We start from the raw sequence: 20127 nt of genomic DNA on the forward strand, positions 1-20127 counted from the left end.
CGCGGATTGAAGCTCCAACCGCGGGGCCTGTGGACTTTAACATGGTAAAGCCCGCGGCCTCTAGTAAGAAGCAGCCGACCCGGGAGCTCCATGCTGCGATTAAAGTTTCACCTGCCCCAACGTAGGAGTTTCAATCACCCTGACGGGGGCTTCGATCATCGGCTGCGGGGGCTTTGATTGCTCGACTGCAGATGGTTTGACTGCCCCGACCGCGGGAGGATAACGAGGAAGAAGATTGAACTTTATTGCCTTCCATCACAGTGAAGAATGTGGAACCCATTGTGATGGATGTTTATGTTAAATTTTATGTGGTTGTGTGTATTGTTGCTTTTCACTTAGTATGGCTGTAGGGTAACTCAAATGATCATTTACCACAAAAACATTCCTTCCACCCTTATTTGGGCTGGGTGGAACGAATGTGTTTGTGGTAAATTACCATAATTCAGTTAGGTTTAGAACAAATATAGAAAACAATAACAATTAGATAGGAACAAAGATTTTAAATTGGGGTAAAACCAATTTTATCAGAATGAGATGTGATTTAGTTAAAGAGTATTGATAACAGCAGCGTGATGGTAAATTTCTCAGAGTAAAGGGAGGCATTCAGGAAGGAGATTTGGAGGATTGAAGGTGGACATCTTCTCACAAAAATAAACGGTAAAGTTGTCAAATCCAGAACACCTTATGCACAGTGTACAATGTACAAAGTGTTCAAAAGGTGGAAAAGGAAAACTAACATCGGAAAACAAGAGCTTCAAAGAGCAGATGGCTAGTAAGATCACGGAAATTGTAGGAGTGAAATTAGGAAAGCAAAGAATATATGAAAATATATTGTAATACAAAATTAAAGACAATCCAAAGATGTTGTGGAAATAAATTAAAAGGAGAACCAAGAAAAGAGCAGAGCTAATTTAAGAATGGAAAAGGAGTGTGGAGATGGACAATAAATAAAAGTTTTCAAATGATCTTTTGCAATTATCTTCGCAGCAGAGGGTGTGATGCTGGTGTCATGGTGAAGTATTGGATTGGATAAACATAATAAAAGGATTTTTAACAATATTGTTAACAATATCTTTGAAGGTGGATACAATTTATACCAGGCCTGGACAACATTTATATTCAGATGTTTATAACATTGCGATAGGGAAAGTTACAGAGAATCCATCTGTAATTTTTCAAACCTTCATGTGTCATCCTCATTTAGATGGGCAGAGTTAATCATGGACAGCCAGCATGGATTTGTTGAAGGAATGTCGAGGTACTAATTTGATTGGATTTCTATAGGTGGTTCAGTGCGGGATATGCTTGTTTAATGTAGTCTGTGGATTTTTGCAAGGTTTTTTGACAAGGTCCTACTATGCAAGATTGCCAAGACAAAGTTAAAACCCCAAGGAATTGGCAAATAAGACAGTAAAAGAAAGCATGTTTTAACCATCACCTGGACAGTGTGATGGTGAATAATAGATAATAATAGACAATAGGTGCAGGAGTAGGCCATTTGGTCCTTCAAGCCAACACCACCATTCAATGTGATGGCTGATCATCCACAATCAGTACCCCGTTCCTGCCTTCTCCCCATATCCCCTGACTCCACTATCTTCAAGAGCCCTATCTAGCTCTCTCTTGAAAGTATCCAGAGAACCGGCCTCGACTGCCCTTTGAGGCAGAGAATTCCACAGATTCACAACTATCTGTGTTAAAAAGTGTTTCCTCATCTCCGTTCTAAATGGCTTACCCGTTATTCTTAAACTGTGGCCCCTGGTTCTAGACTCCCCCAACATCGGGAACATGTTTCCTGCCACTAGCGTGTCCAAACCTTTAATAATCTTATATGTTTCAATAACATTCCCTCTCATCCTTCTAAATTCCAGACTGTACAAGTATACTCTTGTATACAGAGTATAAAATATAAACAGGAAGTACAAAAGGGCCGATAGACTAATAAGCCACAAAGTACTGGAGTAACTCAGCAGGTCAGTCAGCATCTCTGGACATAAACATAAACATCGTCATAAACAAACTATTCAGCGGATAATGGTCCTAACCCGAAATGTCACTGATCCATGTTCTCCAGAGATGCTGTCTGACCTGCAGAGTTACTCCAACATTGTCTGTCATTTATTTTGTAAACTAGCATCTGTAGTTTCTTGTTCCTACACACAAGAAGTGAATGGCATTTAAAAAACAAAAAAAGAATCCATGTATCTTCAGATTAAGTTGGTCTGTAAAACATTTGGCAGCCCAATTTTGGGTTACAATAAAGATCTCTTAGTTTGAGGTGGTAACTGAATCATTTGTTTATGATGATTCAGGACTTAACACAAATAATTATAAACAAAGATGTTATATTGATCATGTAAATTCTATAAGATGAATATCAAAGAAAGACGGACAGTCTCTAAAGTAGCCAAGTCAGTCAGTTTTCGAAGAATGCAAACAATCTAAGGGCATGATTTTTTCACTGAATCTCAATACATATGACAATTATAAATCAATATCATAAAAGCTCTTCACAAAAACTTCTAAATGTGTTTGAATTGAAAAATTGTGCCAGAGCACTGGAGATTTGCAGATGCAATGGCCTTAGGATAACATAATTATTATATGCAATGTTAGAAATTGATGGTATTAGACATGAAAATAATGCACAAATGTCCCTTTTGTTTATCATCTTTCACAACCTCAGCATGTCCTCAAGCACATTACAACCCTTGAAGTCCTTTGAAGTTACTGCTGTAACATTAAAAAATGTAATATTCAGTTTGCACGCAGCAAGGTCCATGGGCTCTAAGTGGCCTTAGCTAATGGGTAAATATTGACAAGATTACTAGAAAGAAATCCTACCTTGCATAATCTTATATCCATCTGAGAGGACACATGAACTTGGTTTAGCTTCTCATTAAGTTACCATTAGCCAAACGGTATTGCTCTCAGTATTGTACTGGACTTTGCATCGAAGAAAATGATTATCTAATGCTAAAATTACAGATTGAAACATGGGTGATTTTGTTCTCAAATCAGGAAATAACAGAGAAGGTAAACAAATATTTAGTAGCTGACTTCATAGAAGGCACAGGGAACCTCTTGGAAATAATAGAGAACTAGGGTTCACGAGCAAATGAGGAGCTCAGAAAAATTGTGACCAATTTAAAAAAAGTCCAGGAGAAATCAATACACTAATGATAATAAATCTCCCAAATCTGATCATTGATATCCTGGGTTTTTAAGGGAGGTATCTATGGAGTTATAGGATGCATTGGTTGTCATTTCACAGAATTCCATAAATTTTATGATGGATCCTATTGATTTAAAGATAACAAATGTAATTCTGCCGTTTAAGAAGGGAGCGAGAGAGAGAAATCATGAGAAAATAAATCAGATGACTTAAATCTGTGGGAGCGGAAACACTTGATGCTATTATTAAGAAAGTCATAACAATGAGAATGTGTCCTAATAATAAGAATTAGCATAATCAACAAGGATTTAAGAAAAGGAAATTATGTTTGACAAATTTATTTTTAAAAGTTGTAATTAGCAAAATAGGTCAGGGTGAAACTGTTGATGTGATGAATTTGGACCCTTGGAATTTGGACTTTAACCATTGCTGCAGTGGAAGCACAAGAGAGTAGTACTGGAATCTTCAGCAAAATATAAACTGTGGGGGAACTCAGTGTCAGGCAGCATTGGTGGAGGGAAATACTCTTGACAGAGGCACCTTGGGTCAGGACACCTTTTTCAGATTGAAGAAGGGTGTCGAGCCAAAACAACATTGTCCATTTCCCTCCCACAGGTTCTACCTGAACCATTTATAAGGTGCTGCTCAAGAAATGATTAGAGTGCACGGTGTTGTAGAATATATAAGGGCATGTGTTGAGAGTTTGTAAAAAGATTATCTTTAAGTTGGGAGGTTGTGACAAGTGCTACTGCGCCCAGCTTTGCATCATCTATATGAGTGATTTGGTAACAGGATATGGTACAAAGCTGGATGATAGATGAGCTGTAAGGAGAATGTAAAATGGGTAATTATGTATTAGATAGGTGAATAAACAAAGATATGCTAGATGTAACACATGTAAAAATGTGGTAGAAAAATATAGAATGGCAGTATTTATTAAATGGCGTGAGATTAAAAGTTAATGGTATTAAAAGGGACCTGGGTGCCCTTGTACATGAAACATTAAACTTTGATAATAATAATATAATGAGTGATTATAAAGGCATTTGCTATCTCCAGTAGACCCTAACAAACACCTGCCTAGTTAAGGAAGGATGTATAGGAAGGAACTGCAGATGCTGGTTTACACCGAACATAGACACAAAAATCTGGAGTAACTTGTGGGACAGGCAACATCTCTGGAGAGAAGGATTGGGTGACATTTCGGTTTGAGTCTGAAAATGGGTCCCGACCCAAACTGTCATCCATTCCTTCTCTCCAAAGATTCTGCATGTCCCGCTGAGTTACTCCAGCATTTTGTGTCTATCTTCTAGTTAAGGAAGGATGTATTTTCAGTAGGGGTAAAGCAGTAAAGATGCACCGATTGAGTCCTGGGGTGGTGGCTTTATTGTATGATGAGAAATTAAGCAGACTGTGCCTATACTCTCCCAAGTTAAGTAAAATGGGAGGTAAGTTCTTTGAAAAGTACATTTTTAAATGGTTTAACGGGGTAAGTGCAAGGTTGATATTTTCTTTGGCTTCAGTGTCTGGAGGCATGAGACACAGCCTCCTAGAAGATCAGTTATTCAACACAGGGATGAGAAAAAACAATCTTCACTTAGGTGATCGTGGATATTTGGAATTTTCTAAGCAAGAAGATGTCAGAAGCACAATCACTGAGAATATTCAAGGCGGAGGCCTGCAGATTTTTAGGTATTGAGGGGATCAAGGGTATGAGGTTTGTGCAATTGAAGTTGTGCTGAGGTAAATAATCAACCAAGGTCATATTGAATGGTGAAGAGACACGATGGGCCAAATGGCCTTCTTCTTAGATTTTTTTTATGTTGATAGGGTTCTGGATTGGCTCTTGAAGTAATAGACATTAAAACTCAGAAGATATGATTCCAAATGAAGATGGGGTTGCAATGGGAAAAATACTCATATCTGCTTCTGAAAAACAAAAACAAAACTTGGATTAACAAAGTGCACCAAAAGAAAATTGACAGAACATTAACTAATGAACTAAAAACACAGATACAGGGACAATAACCCTGAGCGCCACTGCTCTGTAAGTAATGTTGGTACTTCACTTAAGTAGCGAGATTAATGAGGTGGAAAGAGGAATCAGAAGGATTGGATGGCAAGAGAATAGTTCAAAGGCTTTCTTGATTATGGTTCATATTTTTATGCTGAATTAAGCACTAAGCTATATCGCAGTATGAATTTCAAAGCAAAAACATATTTAAGAGCAAATGCAAAGGCTAATTGTCTGCCCATAGTGTCTAGTGGCTCGAGGGCTCCTTGCTTGTCTTTTATTCAGACTTGCCCCATTACCCCTTTGCCTGGTGACCTATATTAGCTCCTGGTCCGACAATAATTGGTATTTAAAACTCTTGTATTCTCTCCCACTTTGTCCTCATCCTATGCAGTAGTGAAGTTGGCCTTCATTGTACTGGAGGACAACAACCAGAAGAGATTACTGAGGCATTGCAAGATTTTAATAAAATCACATAAGGTTTTGTAGTTTTGGTCTCTTTACTTTTAACTGAAGTCTTGTGGTGAAAGATGAATAGACACTGTATGTTTATTCCACAGATTAGGAGTTGCCCAATGAAAAAGGACATAAAGAGGAATTTCTTTAGCCAGAGGGTGATGAATCTGTGGAATAAATTGCCACAGACAGTACTGGAGGCCAAGTCATTGGGCACTTTTAAATTGGACATTGGTAGGTTCTTGATCAACCTTAAAGTTAAAGGTAATGGGGAGAAGGCAGGAGAATGGGGTTGAGAGAGAAATACAGATCAGTCATGATCGATTGTGTAGGAAGGAACAGCAGATGCTGGTTTACACCGAAGATAGACACAAAATGCTGGAGTAACTCGGTGGGTCAGGCAGCATCTCTGGAGAGAAGGAATATGTAACATTTCGGGTTGAGACCCTTATTCAGACATAATGTTAATGTTAATGTTCTCCAGACCTATTGATCGAATGTTAGAGTAGGCTCGATGGGCCTAATAGACTAATTGTGCTCCTATGCCTTATCATATGATCTTATGATTATTCAACACTCACTGGTGTATTGGAGGAACGTGAACTGATCTGATCGAGAGGAATTAACAAGAATAGAAACATAGAAACATAGAAACATAGAAATTAGGTGCAGGAGTAGGCCATTCGGCCCTTCGAGCCTGCACCGCCATTCAATATGATCATGGCTGATCATCCAACTCAATATCCCGTACCTGCCTTCTCTCCATACCCTCTGATCCCCTTGGCCACAAGGGCCACATCTAACTCCCTCTTAAATATAGCCAATGAACTGGCCTCAACTACCTTCTGTGGCAGAGAGTTCCAGAGATTCACCACTCTCTGTGTGAAAAAAAACAGAGAGTGGCGAATGGTGCTGACTGATTGTTTCCTCACTCAGTGCATTTAGGACAAAGATGATCAATTTGTTTGTCTTGTAGGCTAAAAATCTATGGAATTATTTATCTCAGAGAATGTGAATTCTCAATTGTTGAGTGTAATCAAGGCTGAGAGAAATTGGGCAGCTATTTAAAGAGAGAGCATGGGCATTGTGGTCCTGGAATTTAGAAAGATACAATACCTCCTTTAGCTATTTTCTCAAAGTTTTCTTTGGTCTCTGCAGGTGTTTGCATAAGCGGAATATTAGTGTCACATTGATTCCTTGGTTAAAATGATTTCTATGGAGTGCTACATTGTATAATGGGATCATGTTAATATGAGATTGTGAGCTACAGCAATCCATGCAGCAGTAAGTTGTATGAAGATAGATACAAAAAGCTGGAGAAATCCAGCGGGTCAGAGAGCGTCTCTGGGAGAAGATGAATTCATGTCGAGATGTTTCGGGTCAAGACCCTTCTACAGACTGAGAGTCGGGGGAGAGGAAAACGAGAAATACAGACAGTTATGGAGAGAGAGAGAATAAGTGAATGAAAGATATGCAAAACAGTAACGATGATAAAGGCCATTGTTAGTTATGTGGTAGGTGAGAATGTATGTTGTATGCTTGTGTTCACAAGAGGAGTCGTTATTGACCAGAGCAAGGTTTTATGACTAAATTTATTCCAAAATGAACAGATTTTTAAGTACATAGGAAAGAACTACAGATGCTGGTTTAAATCAAAGGTAGACACAAAATGCTGGAGTAACTCAGCGGGACAGGCAACATCTCTGGATAGGAGGAATGGGTGATGTTTTGGGTCGAGACGCTTGAAGAAGAGTCTGGACCCGAGTCGTCACCCATTCCTTCACTCCAGAGATGCTGCCTGGCCCACTGAGTTACTCCAGCATTTTTTGTCTACCCCAGAGTTTTAAATATTTCAGGCACTTTTTTTTCAGGTTGGCAAACCTTTGTTAGATTAGGGGTGGGGGGGTGGTGGGGGTTAAGGCTGGAACCGAGAGATGCAAAACATACCAATTGTTGCCAACCTGAAATTAAAAAAAGAATGGTGAAAATACCTAGCTGATCATGTATCATCTGTAGAGAGAGAGTAGAACTGAGCTAAAGTTGCAGGTGGGTCCGAGGATCGGATCGGGATCGGTCCGAGTCAGCATGGATTTACGAAGGGGAAATCATGCTTGACTAATCTTCAGGATTTTTTGAGGATGTAACTAGGAAAATGGACAAGGGAGAGCCAGTGGATGTAGTGTATCTGGACTTTCAGAAATCATTTGATAAGGTCCCACATAGAAAATTAGTGGGCAAAATTAGTGCACATGGTATTGGGGGTAGAATGCTGACATGGATAAAAATTGGTTGACAGACAGGAAACAACGAGTAGAGATTAACGGGTCCCTTTCAGAATGGCAGGCAGTGACTAGTGGGGTACGGCAAGGCTTAGTGCTGGGACCGCAGCTATTTACAATATACATCAATGATTTAGATGAAGGGATTCAAAGTAACATTAGCAAATTTGCAGATGACACAAAACTGGGTGGCAGTGTGAACTGTGAGCAGGATGCTATGAGAATGCAGGGTGACTTGGACAGGTTGGGGGAGTGGGCAGATGCATGACAGATGGCAGTTTAATGTGGATAAATGTGAGGTTATCCACTTTGGTAGCAAAAACAGGAAAGCAGATTATTATTTAAATGGTGTTAAGTTGGGAAAAGGGGAAGTACAACGGGATCTGGGGGTCCTTGTTCATCAGTCAATGAAAGTAAGCATGCAGGTACAGCAGGCAGTGAAGAAAGCGAATGGCATGTTGGCCTTTATAACAAGAGGAGTTGAATATTGGAGCAAAGAGGTCCTTCTGCAGTTGTACAGAGCCCTAGTGAGCCCACACCTGGAGTATTGTGTGCAGTTTTGGTCTCCAAATTAGACGAAGGACATTCTTGCTATTGAGGGAGTGCAGCGTAGGTTCACAAGGTTAAATCCTGGGATGGCGAGACTGTCATATGCTGAGAGAATGGAGTGGCTGGGATTGTATACTCTGAAATTTAGAAGGATGAGAGGGATTCTTATTGAAACATTAAAGGTTTAGACACGCTAGAGGTACGAAACATATTCCCGATGTCGGGGGAGACCAGAACCAGGGGCTACAGTTTAAGAATAAGGGTTTAGCCATTTAGAATGGAGATGAGAAAACACTTTTTCACACAGAAGCTTGTGAGTCTGTGGAATTCTCTGCCTCAGAGGGCGGCGGAGGCCGGTTCTCTGGATACTTTCAAGAGAGAGCTAGATAGGGCTCTTAAAGATAGCAGAGTCAGGGGATATGGGGAGAAGGCAGGAGTGGTGTACTGATTGTGGATGATCAGCCATGATTACATTGAATGGTGGTGCTGGCTCGAAGGGCTGAATGGCCTACACCTGCACCTATTGTCTATTGTTTATAACTTCCAAAGATCGTATTAAGAATGAGGGCCAATTTAAACAGGTGGGTAGCATTTTGCTGTGTGAAATAGAAGACAGCTGAATTAAGCACATAATTGCTTAATTAAGCACATAAGATTAAAATCTAGCAATTCGACGAACAACCATTTCATCTCAATAAAGCTAACGCACTGCTTACACATGAAAGACAGCAAATAAGAAACTCGCATTTATGCAATGTCTATCTTATCAAAGCAATTCAAATTCACTGGTAATAAGTCAGACTGGAATTCTGATGGCGATATCAATTTGGTTGTCATTTCCCATATAGCACACTCAGACAATAGTCATGAGATGAATGCTTTATTAACTTTTCATTGATGGTTCAGTGGAAACACATTGGCCAAATGCCTAAAATAATCTTCTTTGCTGAGGTGAGCCGATGGAACATCTCATTTGAAAATCAGTATCTCCGACTGTAAAACATTCACTCAGTAATGGCAGCTTGAATTGTCAAATAATAGCCATGAACTCCCAATTTAGAATATGAGCATTTAATATCAGCTGACCTAATGAAATTCCAACTTCATTGCAGTCACATGAAGCATTCACTCTGCAGCAGATCAACACCCTGATAATTTAACATCTAACTATTTGAAAATGTCAATGATTTGGCATCTGGCTTGCAGGCGATGATATCCATGCTGCCCTGAAACTCAATAGGCTCCTGGTACCAGCACAATGCTTAAACTGGATTCATGCAGAGTAGATCTTGAGATACTTTCACTAATAATAGATTCCTGAATATGGTGATATAGTCAATAGATAAGGGGACATCTTGGACAATACACTTCACCCACTCCATGACACACTGATCAACCTGAGGAGTACCTTCAACCACAGAAGGGTTCCATCAAGATGAAGCACAGAACGCCGCAGCAGATCTTTCTTCCCTGTGGCTATCAAACTGTACAACTCCTCCGCCTTATGTTGTGGGGTAGGCTGACTCCCCCCCCCCCACCTCCCCAATCCTTTCCATTCGTCTCTTTAATTTAATGTTTCATGTATCTTGTGTTTTATGACCATTGGCAGATTAATTTCCCTCCTGGGAAAAATAAAGTTCCATCGTATTGTATCATGCAATTGAGTTTCTTCTTAGAGGGGGTGGAAAATCACTAGTCTTACCCACAGTGGGAGGCTGCAGAGGAAAGATCACTGGAGGTACTTAAAGAGGAGTAGATACATTGATAGAACATGGAATTGAGTGCTGTGGGGAACCGGCATAGAATTATATCTATAGCATCAATAATATCATGTTAAATGTCAGGGCAGGCTTGAGGGGCTGAGCAGTCTTGCCCTGCTCCTGTTTTCTTGTGTTTTGATGTACGGGCTTGCTGAATAAATCTTAGGGAAGAACATTAACCAATAACCAATAATCGATCCATAGATGCTGCTGCACCCGCTGAGTTTCTCCAGCATTTTTGTGTACCACCAATAATGCTATATTTGTCACCCATGCAACTGCACACTGCCATTCCTTTTGCCTATATTACACATTTGGGCACCGCCATTTTTGCTGCAATTATTCAAAGTCCAAAGTCCGGTCTGCCCGCACGCTCGATGTACTGGAGCAGTTCCCGCAAACCAATGTCCTTCTCCTCTCCTGGCCCGGCCATCTCTGAATCCCAGGGTCACCTTATGCAGCTGATCCGAAGGATCTGGAGACATTACCCCAGTACACGCTCCTACTGGTCCTTGCTCCTTGCGTCCAACTTCTCCAGCTCCCTCCGAGTTATGCCATCTGCTGAGCTATCAGGTGGGTTCCAGCCACCACTGATCCGCGAGCCTTCAGGCAGATTTCCCGTCCCGCTGACCGACGAGCCTTCCAGCAGGTTCCCGCATCATGGCCACGGCCCCTCGGGTAGTCCTCCACAGCGCGGCACCTCAGAAAGGTCTGGCAGGCTGACAATGTCTCCATCACCCGGTTTAGCCTGCCAGATCGTCCGACCTGGTCACTGTCCCTTGTGCTTCTTCCAATTCATTTGCATTTGGATTGGCCTAGGATGATTGTTCCGTCCCCAGGATCACAGTCAAATAATCTTGAAGACAGTGACAATAGCTAAGAAAAATCAGAAATCAAAGAAGATGATTAGAAAGTAAACTGTAGAAGATCTCAAAGTCAAGAGTCATACAGCATGGAAACAGGTCCACCAGCCACCACTGAATCTCTGCCAACTCTCAGCTACCGATTTACACCTATCCTATACAAACACCACCCATAGTCCAAACAGATCCCCGCAGCCTCAAGCCTTCACCAACATACCAGGGACACATTACAGTGGACACCTAATCTGAGGAAGGGTCTCAACCCAAAATGTAACCCATTCCTTCTCTCCAGAGATGCTGCCTGACCTGCTGAGTTACTCCAGCGTTTTGGGTCTATCTTCGGTTCCTTCCTACACAAATAATTTACCAACCTGCAAGACTTTGAGGTGTAAGAGGAAAACAGAAAAAACTCCTGCAGTCATAGGGAGAAAGTCCAAATTCCGCACACATGGGTAACAATTGTTTTTAATAAGGGATAGATTAGAAAGTTCACTGTAAAGGAGTACAGAGAGATAGGCATGTTAATTGAGACACTTTCATAGCCAAGAGTCTAAACGGCTGCAAACAGATCAAGGAACTTACTTACATGTAACTTCATCTTTATGTGCAAAACTGAGCAAGGGACTGGATAACTGTACCTGAACTTAATTCAATGTTCCTCTGTCACATGCAGACGCTTTCCACCCACTGAAGTAATTACTGGGGCAGCCTCAAAATGTTAGTAAAAAAATGTTTATGTACTTTAAAAAAAAAGAGATTTGGCAGACTTCGAGACTTACTGTCCCACCCACCTAGCTAATAATACCTAGAGAATAATGAAAGTAAAACAATGACAGAGAGGGGGGGGGGGTATGAGAGGGAGAGAACATATCAGAGGTTGATGGAAAAAATTCTAAACATTTTTAAAAATCATACTTAATTAAGTGCCATCCATTATTGTAACTCCAACCCAGATTCCCCCAGGGAAGCTAGCTTTTAGAGATGATGAATATTATTAAAAATCACAATTGGACTGTCTCTGCAATGTTTCTCATTACACCAAATGTGCAGGAATGATATTCTGTTGGTTAAGTAAGATAAATCCTCGAAAAGCCTGTATTGAGTTTTTGACCCTTCTTCAAATTATTCTTTGCAAATGCAGCAAAAGTAGTTGAAGATGTTCGTGGGCTGTAAAACTGGGGAACATCAGAGACAATCTGGAGAAACATTATTTCATTGAGAAAGTGGTTCATCTTTCAAAAGAAAATAAAAGCAGCTAGTATTGATGTATTTAAATGGAGAGCAAATGACTTTCATGGAGTAAAACCTTGAGATGCCGCACGAGCACAGTTTGAAACATGAGCCATGCCAACATGCTTTGGGACAATTGATGATTCTCGAATTAAGATTCATAGAGCTTCCCACCAATGTAGTTCCTCACACCACATCTGGGTTTGTTATGGACCACTGGGCAGTGATTAAATTAATAGATAACCCATTCATTGTTTAACATGTGTCGATCTTCCAGTCTGATGGACAACATACTGTACCTTTGCTTGTTTAGCAATTATCGGGAATGGTTATTTATCCTCATTTATAACAAGATAGCCATTAATATTATACAAATCAACATAATACTGATTAGCTAGAGCTATGGAAATGTGAGAAAAATGTACGACTTGTGATTGTATCCTAGACATTTGCAGAAATTAAGGGATTTTGGAACTGAAATGAAACATAAGGAGCCATGATTTTGATCCTCTCTCTCCCTGTTACCTGTTACCAATGATGCTGGAGGTTGGCCTCTCCTGGCCTGTCAGCCAGTGATAGGGATCAGAGTGGTATCCAAGGGAGGGGTCGCTGTAACAATGGCAATTAACTTGTCCAAGGAATGTCCCAAGTACATCACAGCAAGGTGAATATTATAAATGTCATCACTATTATTGTACAGGACTTGCTGCACTCAGTTTATGCCCAGCAAGATCCCAGAGATCGCGTTGTAATACCATCATAGTTTTATGAACTGCGACTTCGCTTGTGTGATTCTGGGGTAACTGAGGCTGGAAAGGGTCTCCAACAAAGGTGCTGATCAAACTTAAAGACATTGCTGCTTTTATCCCAAAATGCCAATTGTAACGGTGGTGCTTCTATGAGATTGGCTTGAAGAGATTGCATTGTTGATGGAGTCTTGATGAAGGCGAGAAATAACATTTCCACTTACTAGGACCCACAGTGGAAATGTAAGATTGTGGCATGGGGTGTCAATATTTTATTTGCTGGCTAAATGCATGTTAATAAAAGACTTATGACAGACCTGGAGTAATATAAATAATTAAACATGAGAGAGTGCATTGTGTTTTGGGATGTGTAGGATGGAGCTGCAGATGCTGGTTTACACCGAAGATTGACACAAAATGTTGGAGTAACTCAGTGGGATAGGCAGCATCTCTGGATAGTAGGAATGGGTGACATTTCTGGTCGAGTCCCTTCTTCAAGTTGAGCGGGTCTGAGCTTCAGTCTGAAGAAGGGTCTTGACCTGAAATGTCACCCATTCCTTCCATCCAGAGATGCTGCCAGTCCCGCTGAATTACTCCAACATTTTGTGTGTTGGGATTGCTGATTGTTGGTATTTTTGGAATGCAACACAATTCCAAGTGAAGAAGTATTCATGCAATCTCATTACTTTGAGCTTCTCTTTCTCAAAATTATTGAGTTGGAATGTGAGGTGGAGATGCTTCAAAAAAACAGTGATGCCTTGCCCAATTACTAATTTTAAATTAGAGATGGATAGCTTTATGTCAACCAATGTATTATAGTAGAATGGTAGGTATATACCATCAGATAACACGTTAGCCACATTTGCATTGAAAGGCAGAACAAGCTTAGAACGCTAAATAGCTGACTCCAATATATCTGTATTCTGTGGTGTACACGTTATTTCAATATTGAAGTGCTCTCTTACGAGGGAAATCATCACATGTCAATCCACTGTCCATGGCTTTCACTTTTCAAGTTGTTGCCTGCCGACAAATTATGTTTTCTCCCGCTGTGGCTCATTAGTAACATCAAACTTTTGTTTTTTGCACTGCGTTTCCAAGTCATGTCCTGATTTTACCTCAACTTCCCGTTGAATTGCTCCTGTTAACTCTCCAGTGCAAAGGCAGCTACAGAAGATCAATTTAACTTGTTAGCCTGCTGTCGACTGTGCTGTCAAACTCCGCATCTTATGTCTCGATTTTGTAGCTGGTGAAGTTATCAAACGAATTGTAATAGGTGCTTATTAATGCACCTATTTTAAGCCTTTATGCTGCGTGCCTTTCATGAAACTAAATGCAGCCAGGTCCCCGTGAGAGGGGACAGAGCTACAGAAATATTAGAAGAGTATTTGTTTCCCAAACAACTTCAGTTGCATTTAATGAAGGCACAGTTGGGCTGCTTTCATGAATGATTATCTGTGCAGTGCCTACAACATAAGCAATTCAATGCACTCAGCCTTTTTTTATCCGTGGCTAAAAACCCACATCTCTGTTATCTAAAACAAAGGCTACAGGTGCATGGAGCCCAGCCACTTCCAAATGACACACTGGCTTGACTTCAACGATATATCAGAGTTCGTTCATCGTCACCAAGTCAAGTTTCCAGAACTCACAGTAATTTGGGAATCTTACCACCACACAACACTTTACAATTTAAGAAGAAGACAGTTCAGCAATACCTGCTCTAAGCCTATTGGGGATGTGTGATAAATGTTCTTTCCGTTAGTGATACCCGCATCTGAAAGGTGATTTTTCATTAAATACAATGCCGACACTTTAACACTTCACCTGTGGAAGATTGCTCTTGGCTCAGGCCATGGATGGGGTCGAGCAGTGTGTGGTATTTCACCGCAGTGTTGACTTTTCATTTGTACTCGTGCTGTACGTCAGCAAGCGTTCAGCTGTGGACCCATTCCGATCAAAAACAATTGTTGGATGCAACTGCACACTTTTCATGAGCAGCAAATCAGCGGCTGACCAAAGGCTATAAGATCATAATTTCCAAAGTTCTAGGAGCAGAATAAGGTCATTCAGCCTATCAAGTCTACTCCGCCATTCAATCATGGCTGATCTATCTCTCCCTCTCAACCCCATTCTCCTGCCTTAACCCTATAACCCCTGACAGCTGTACTAATCAAAAATCTGTCAATCTCTGACCTTAAAATAATCCATTGACAGCCTCCACAGCCTTATGTGGTAATGAATTCCACAGATTCACCACCCTCTAACTAAATAAATTCCTTCTCATCTCGTTTCTAAAGGTACAACCTTTTATTCTGAGGCTATGGCCTCTGGTCCAAGATATCCCCACTAGTGGAAACATCCTCTCCACGTCCACTCCATTCAGACCTTTCACTATTCGATAAGTTGCAATGAGGTCCCCCCTCATACCTTTAAACTCCAGCGAGTGAGTACAGGCCCAGTGACTTCAAATGCTCATCATATGTTAACCCAATCATTCCTGGGATCATTCACGTAAAAGTCTCGTTACTTTTATTTTCCAAATTAACTACCCATTATTTACGTCTGTACTGTCGTCAAGTTAATATATTTGTAGTGTCAGCAAGTTAGTATGCTGTATCTTTAAATGATCAATGCCTCATTGAACAATATACCCTTTGGCTACTTGCATGGCAGTTCCACAGGACCTCAGACCTTCAATGCCCAGTAGCAGCAGGAGCTTAGATTGCAAACCTTCTCCACAAGGCCTTTGAGTTGGCCAAATCAGTGTGTCCCTCAGCAATCTGAAATCTCAAAGCTCCTCAGGAACATCATATTGCACTCGAAAGCCACCAGATTTTGGGCTGACCAAAAAGCTTCTTTCATCAAGATGATGATCTTTGTCTTGGTGCGTATCCCTGGGAAGAGTTTGTAGATCAGAGATACCTATGTTAGGCAACTGCTCAGGATGAACCTCAACTAGAAGACATGCATCATTTCCAGATCTTCTTTGCAGATCTACATCTACTAAGAGCTGGACCCAATATAGAAAACCTATTGTTTTCAAGATGTTTTGAAGAACTGAAGTCATGGAAGCATGGAAAAAAGGACCTTTGTTCCACTGCCTTCCTTTTAGCTATCAAGCCTTTATTTAAACTGATCTAGTTTATCCTTGATCATTCCCATCAACTGCCCACCACAACCCACCTCCAGAATTTACCACTCACGACACATTGGGCAATTAAACCAGCATCACAAGCACCTCTGAGATACGGTAGACACGTGAAAATGCAAGACAAAGGAAGCACAGAGTGAGACAGAGAAGGAGAAAGAGTGAGAGAGAGAGAGAGAAAAAGAAAGAGAGAGAGTGAGAGATTGGGAAGATAGGGAGAAAGAGAGAGGAAGAAACAGAAAATGAATGTGGGAAGAGACAGAGACAGGAGGTGTTAGAAGAAACTTACTGCTGAAACAATTGACGATTGGAATTCATGGCATAAACGTAAAAGACTGGCTTTTTAGAAGTGCAATGAAGAAATATATGTTGAGGATGGCAAAAATTAGGGGCTATCCTCAAGAGGCAATTTTCGTTTGGTTTATTGTTAATATTAAATCTGTGATTGACGTGCTTCTGGAAAGCAAAGCAATTGAGATAACTGGGAAAAAGATAACGATGTAGGGTTAGTTCATCAACTATGAACTTGCTGAGTGGTGGGAAAGATTTGAAGATCCAATTTTCATGTTACTATTTTCCAAAGTAAGCAAAATAAATCTAGTGTGTAAAAAAAATAAGAGTTTGATGAAGTGTCAGTCAGTAAGTAATGTCATCCAGGACTGGGCCCATTGGTATTTTAAGATAGAGAATTGTAACAACACAAATAGGACCATTCAGTCCTTCGACTCTACATCCATTCATGGAAGAGCAATGCATCATCCGTATTCCCTCTGTCGTTTCCATTAAGCCTGCAGGCGTAAGATTGTGAAGAAAAATATATTTGCAATAAAGCCACTTACCAGTTTAAGCACCAGTTATGGAGGTTTGCTGAAGATAGACACAACATGCTGGAGTAACTCAGCGGGACAGGCAGCATCTCTGGACCCTAAAGAAGGGTCTCGACTGGAAAAGTCACCCATTCCTTCCCTCCAGAGATGCTGCCTGTCCCGCTGAGTTACTCGAGCATTTTGTGTCTACTTTCAGTTTAAACCAGCATCTGTAATTGGAGGTTAGCTAAGTTGGCTCGTTTAGCTTTAAAACTTAATTAACATATATATCCTATCATCTCCCATCCCATCAGTGTCAGCCTAGTCAAACTCTTTGGAACACCTATCTGCCATGAACAGTATTTGTCTCTGAAAATAGCATTTTCCATCTGAGTCCCCTTCAAGTCCTTCAATATCATTTAACTTTGAAGTCATTCATTTCTGTTCTGTTAACACAAATTGCTTTCTCAACACAATCTTCTCCTTCTCTAATTATTTGTTTTAAGCCGCTAAGTGCAACAAGGAGACAGAACTGCAAAGAAGGGGCTGCTCATTTAAAACCAAGGTATTTCTTCTCTCAGTGGGTAGTGAAGCTCTGGAATTGTCTGGTCCTGAACGAGGTAGGGGCCAGATAATGGAATGTATTTAGTGGAAATTGATAAAAATTTGAAAGATCAAGGCATTGAGGGTTATAGAGATCTAGCACTGAAGAAGAGTTAAGGCCAGTTTATATCAGCCGTGATTATGTTGAATGAAGGAGCAGATTAGAGAATCCTGGTAATCTACTTCAATTGACACAAAATGCTGGAATAACTCAGCGGGACAGGTAGCATCTCTGGATAGAATGAATGGGTGACGTTTCGGATCGAGACTCTTCTTTGGATTGAAGGGTATCGACCCAAAATGTCATCCATTCCTTCTATCTAGAGATGCTGCCTGGCCCGCTGAGTTACTCCAGGATTTTGTGTCTATCTTCGGTGTAAACCAGCATCTGCAGCTCCTGCCTACACAACCTACTCCTACTTTTAGTTTCTTGGATCTTTGTGTGTTTTCCGTTCTACCACTGCTAAATATTCATGCTGTGTGGCTCAAGACACTCCTCTTGGCATCCACTAGTGAGATAGCCCATGATCTTGTTACTTCCAGGAGATCAGTGAGTGAACGTGGAGTAAGGCAGAGAGATTTCACAACACATTGCTATACCAGCTGGAAATACCAACCTCACACAACTCCTGATTAAGCATTTTCTCCCACTCCAGAAGTTTGGAAATGTAATTCTGGCAATAATCAAAATATTTCAGCATAGTGATACAAAGCCTGATTATATTTATGCAATGTTTTTCAGAAGCCTGCTAAATTTAAAGTGTAACTTCCATGGGTGCTATTGTCTTTCACATAATTGCTACTTGTGTTAAAGATTAATTTTCAACTTCCCAGATGGGATTAGTGGGCCTGTAGCTTGTTCAGTGCAGGAAGAGGAATGGGCGTAACAAGTTGAAGGGTGCAAACTAGCAGTGGAGAGGGTAATGTGTCTATTTTATCACTCCTCATTCCACACATAGAGTAATGGGCCTGTCCCACTTAGGCAATTTTTTAGGTAACTACAGGCGACTAGCTTGTCAATCAATCAATCAATCAATCAATCAACCTTTATTGTCATCTTGCAAGCAACAGTTGTACAGTGCAAAATGAAAAGATGTTTCCCAGGGAATAACGGAGCATCGCACATGAAATTTCAAACATTTCACACATAATAACACTAAAAACAATCCAGTCCCAGATGGAACAGTATAAATAGTTAAAAGCAGGTAAAACACAACGTTAAAATACAATAAACCAATCATAAAAATGCCTGGGGAAGCTGATTTGAGTGGCCAGTGCCAGTTATTAAAGTGTCCGTGCCAGCCGCAGAATCAAGTGACTGTGAGTACAGAGTGACTGTTTAACAGCCTCACAGCCTGTGGCAGGAAGCTGTTTAGCAGTCTTGTAGTCCGGGCTTTGATGCTACGGTATCTCTTGCCTGATGGCAGGAGATCCAGGTGTATGTGGAGGGGGTGCAGTTTGTCCTTAGCAGTACTCTGAGCTTTTTTCAGACAGCGGCTCTGGAACAGTTCTTGTACCGAGGGTAGGGAGACGCCAATGATCCTCTCTGCTCCCCTCACTACCCTCTGCAGAGCCTTCCTGTCCGAGCAGTTGCAGGTGGAGTACCACGTATTTATGCAGTACGTGAGTCGCCACATGTTTGCCGGTGGTCGCCGGGAGTCGTCTCCTCAGTTGCGCAAAAAGTCGTAGCGTCTTTCTGGTCGCCGCTAAATTTTGAACATGTTGAAAAAATTTCGGCGACAGTGGGTTTAACGCCAATGAGCGTAGCTTGACTTCTCCTGACGTAGGTGCTGTCGTAGGTTGTCATCGGTTTTTCGGCCACCTGCTACAACTATGACAGTCGCCGGCAGTAGCCAAAAACAAATCACACCGTGGGACAGGCCCATTACTTCACCCTCTACCAAGGACAATAAAAAGCATAAGTAGGTTAATATCTTTGTGATCCATGTTGCCAGAACAAAACATTGCGTTTTTAAAGGTCCCTCTGGACACGAGTTGTCAATGCATTTATAAAATTACTATAAAAACACAAAGTGCTATAACACCAGGATAAGCACTCAACCAAGAAAACAAAGCACAAAGCCAAAGTAGTATCTAAACTACCTATACACATTTATGGTATGAATAATATCTAGCTCCATATGTAATAATAAGCACATAAAAACGAATTGTGTACCTGTAGATGCAAATCCATCATTGGGGCAATCAAGTGGGTACCTCCTTCAGAAATAAATAAAAATAATGATATGGAAAGAGGGCTTGAAATAATATAATGTTGGTGATGGATGATTCTTTCTCTCCACTACAGAGTAACTTTGTGGCATGCATGACTGCAATACTGAAACAGATGACCAATGAACATTATTCCTGTTACCTGGAATCTTTCCGCACAAACCGAGACTTGGTTGTGAGTAAACTTTAATTTACTGATCAGTGAGCAATGAAGTGTTTATGCATTGATCCATATGATATTGCTAACTTGATTCTTTCTCTAA

General features: G+C 40.8%; 1 protein-coding gene across 1 annotated transcript in view; it reads left to right on the plus strand.

Moving 5' to 3' along the window:
• LOC129701436 (dedicator of cytokinesis protein 2-like) overlaps positions 1 to 20127 on the plus strand; it is a 671641-nt gene that overhangs the window by 414403 nt on the left and 237111 nt on the right. The window contains exon 28 of the mRNA XM_055642616.1: positions 19941 to 20039. Coding sequence (XP_055498591.1) covers positions 19941 to 20039 — 99 coding nt within the window. The remainder of the gene's footprint in view (positions 1 to 19940; positions 20040 to 20127) is intronic.

This window comes from Leucoraja erinacea, chromosome 11, assembly GCF_028641065.1.
Source record: "Leucoraja erinacea ecotype New England chromosome 11, Leri_hhj_1, whole genome shotgun sequence".
In the NCBI taxonomy this organism is placed as follows: domain Eukaryota; kingdom Metazoa; phylum Chordata; class Chondrichthyes; order Rajiformes; family Rajidae; genus Leucoraja; species Leucoraja erinaceus.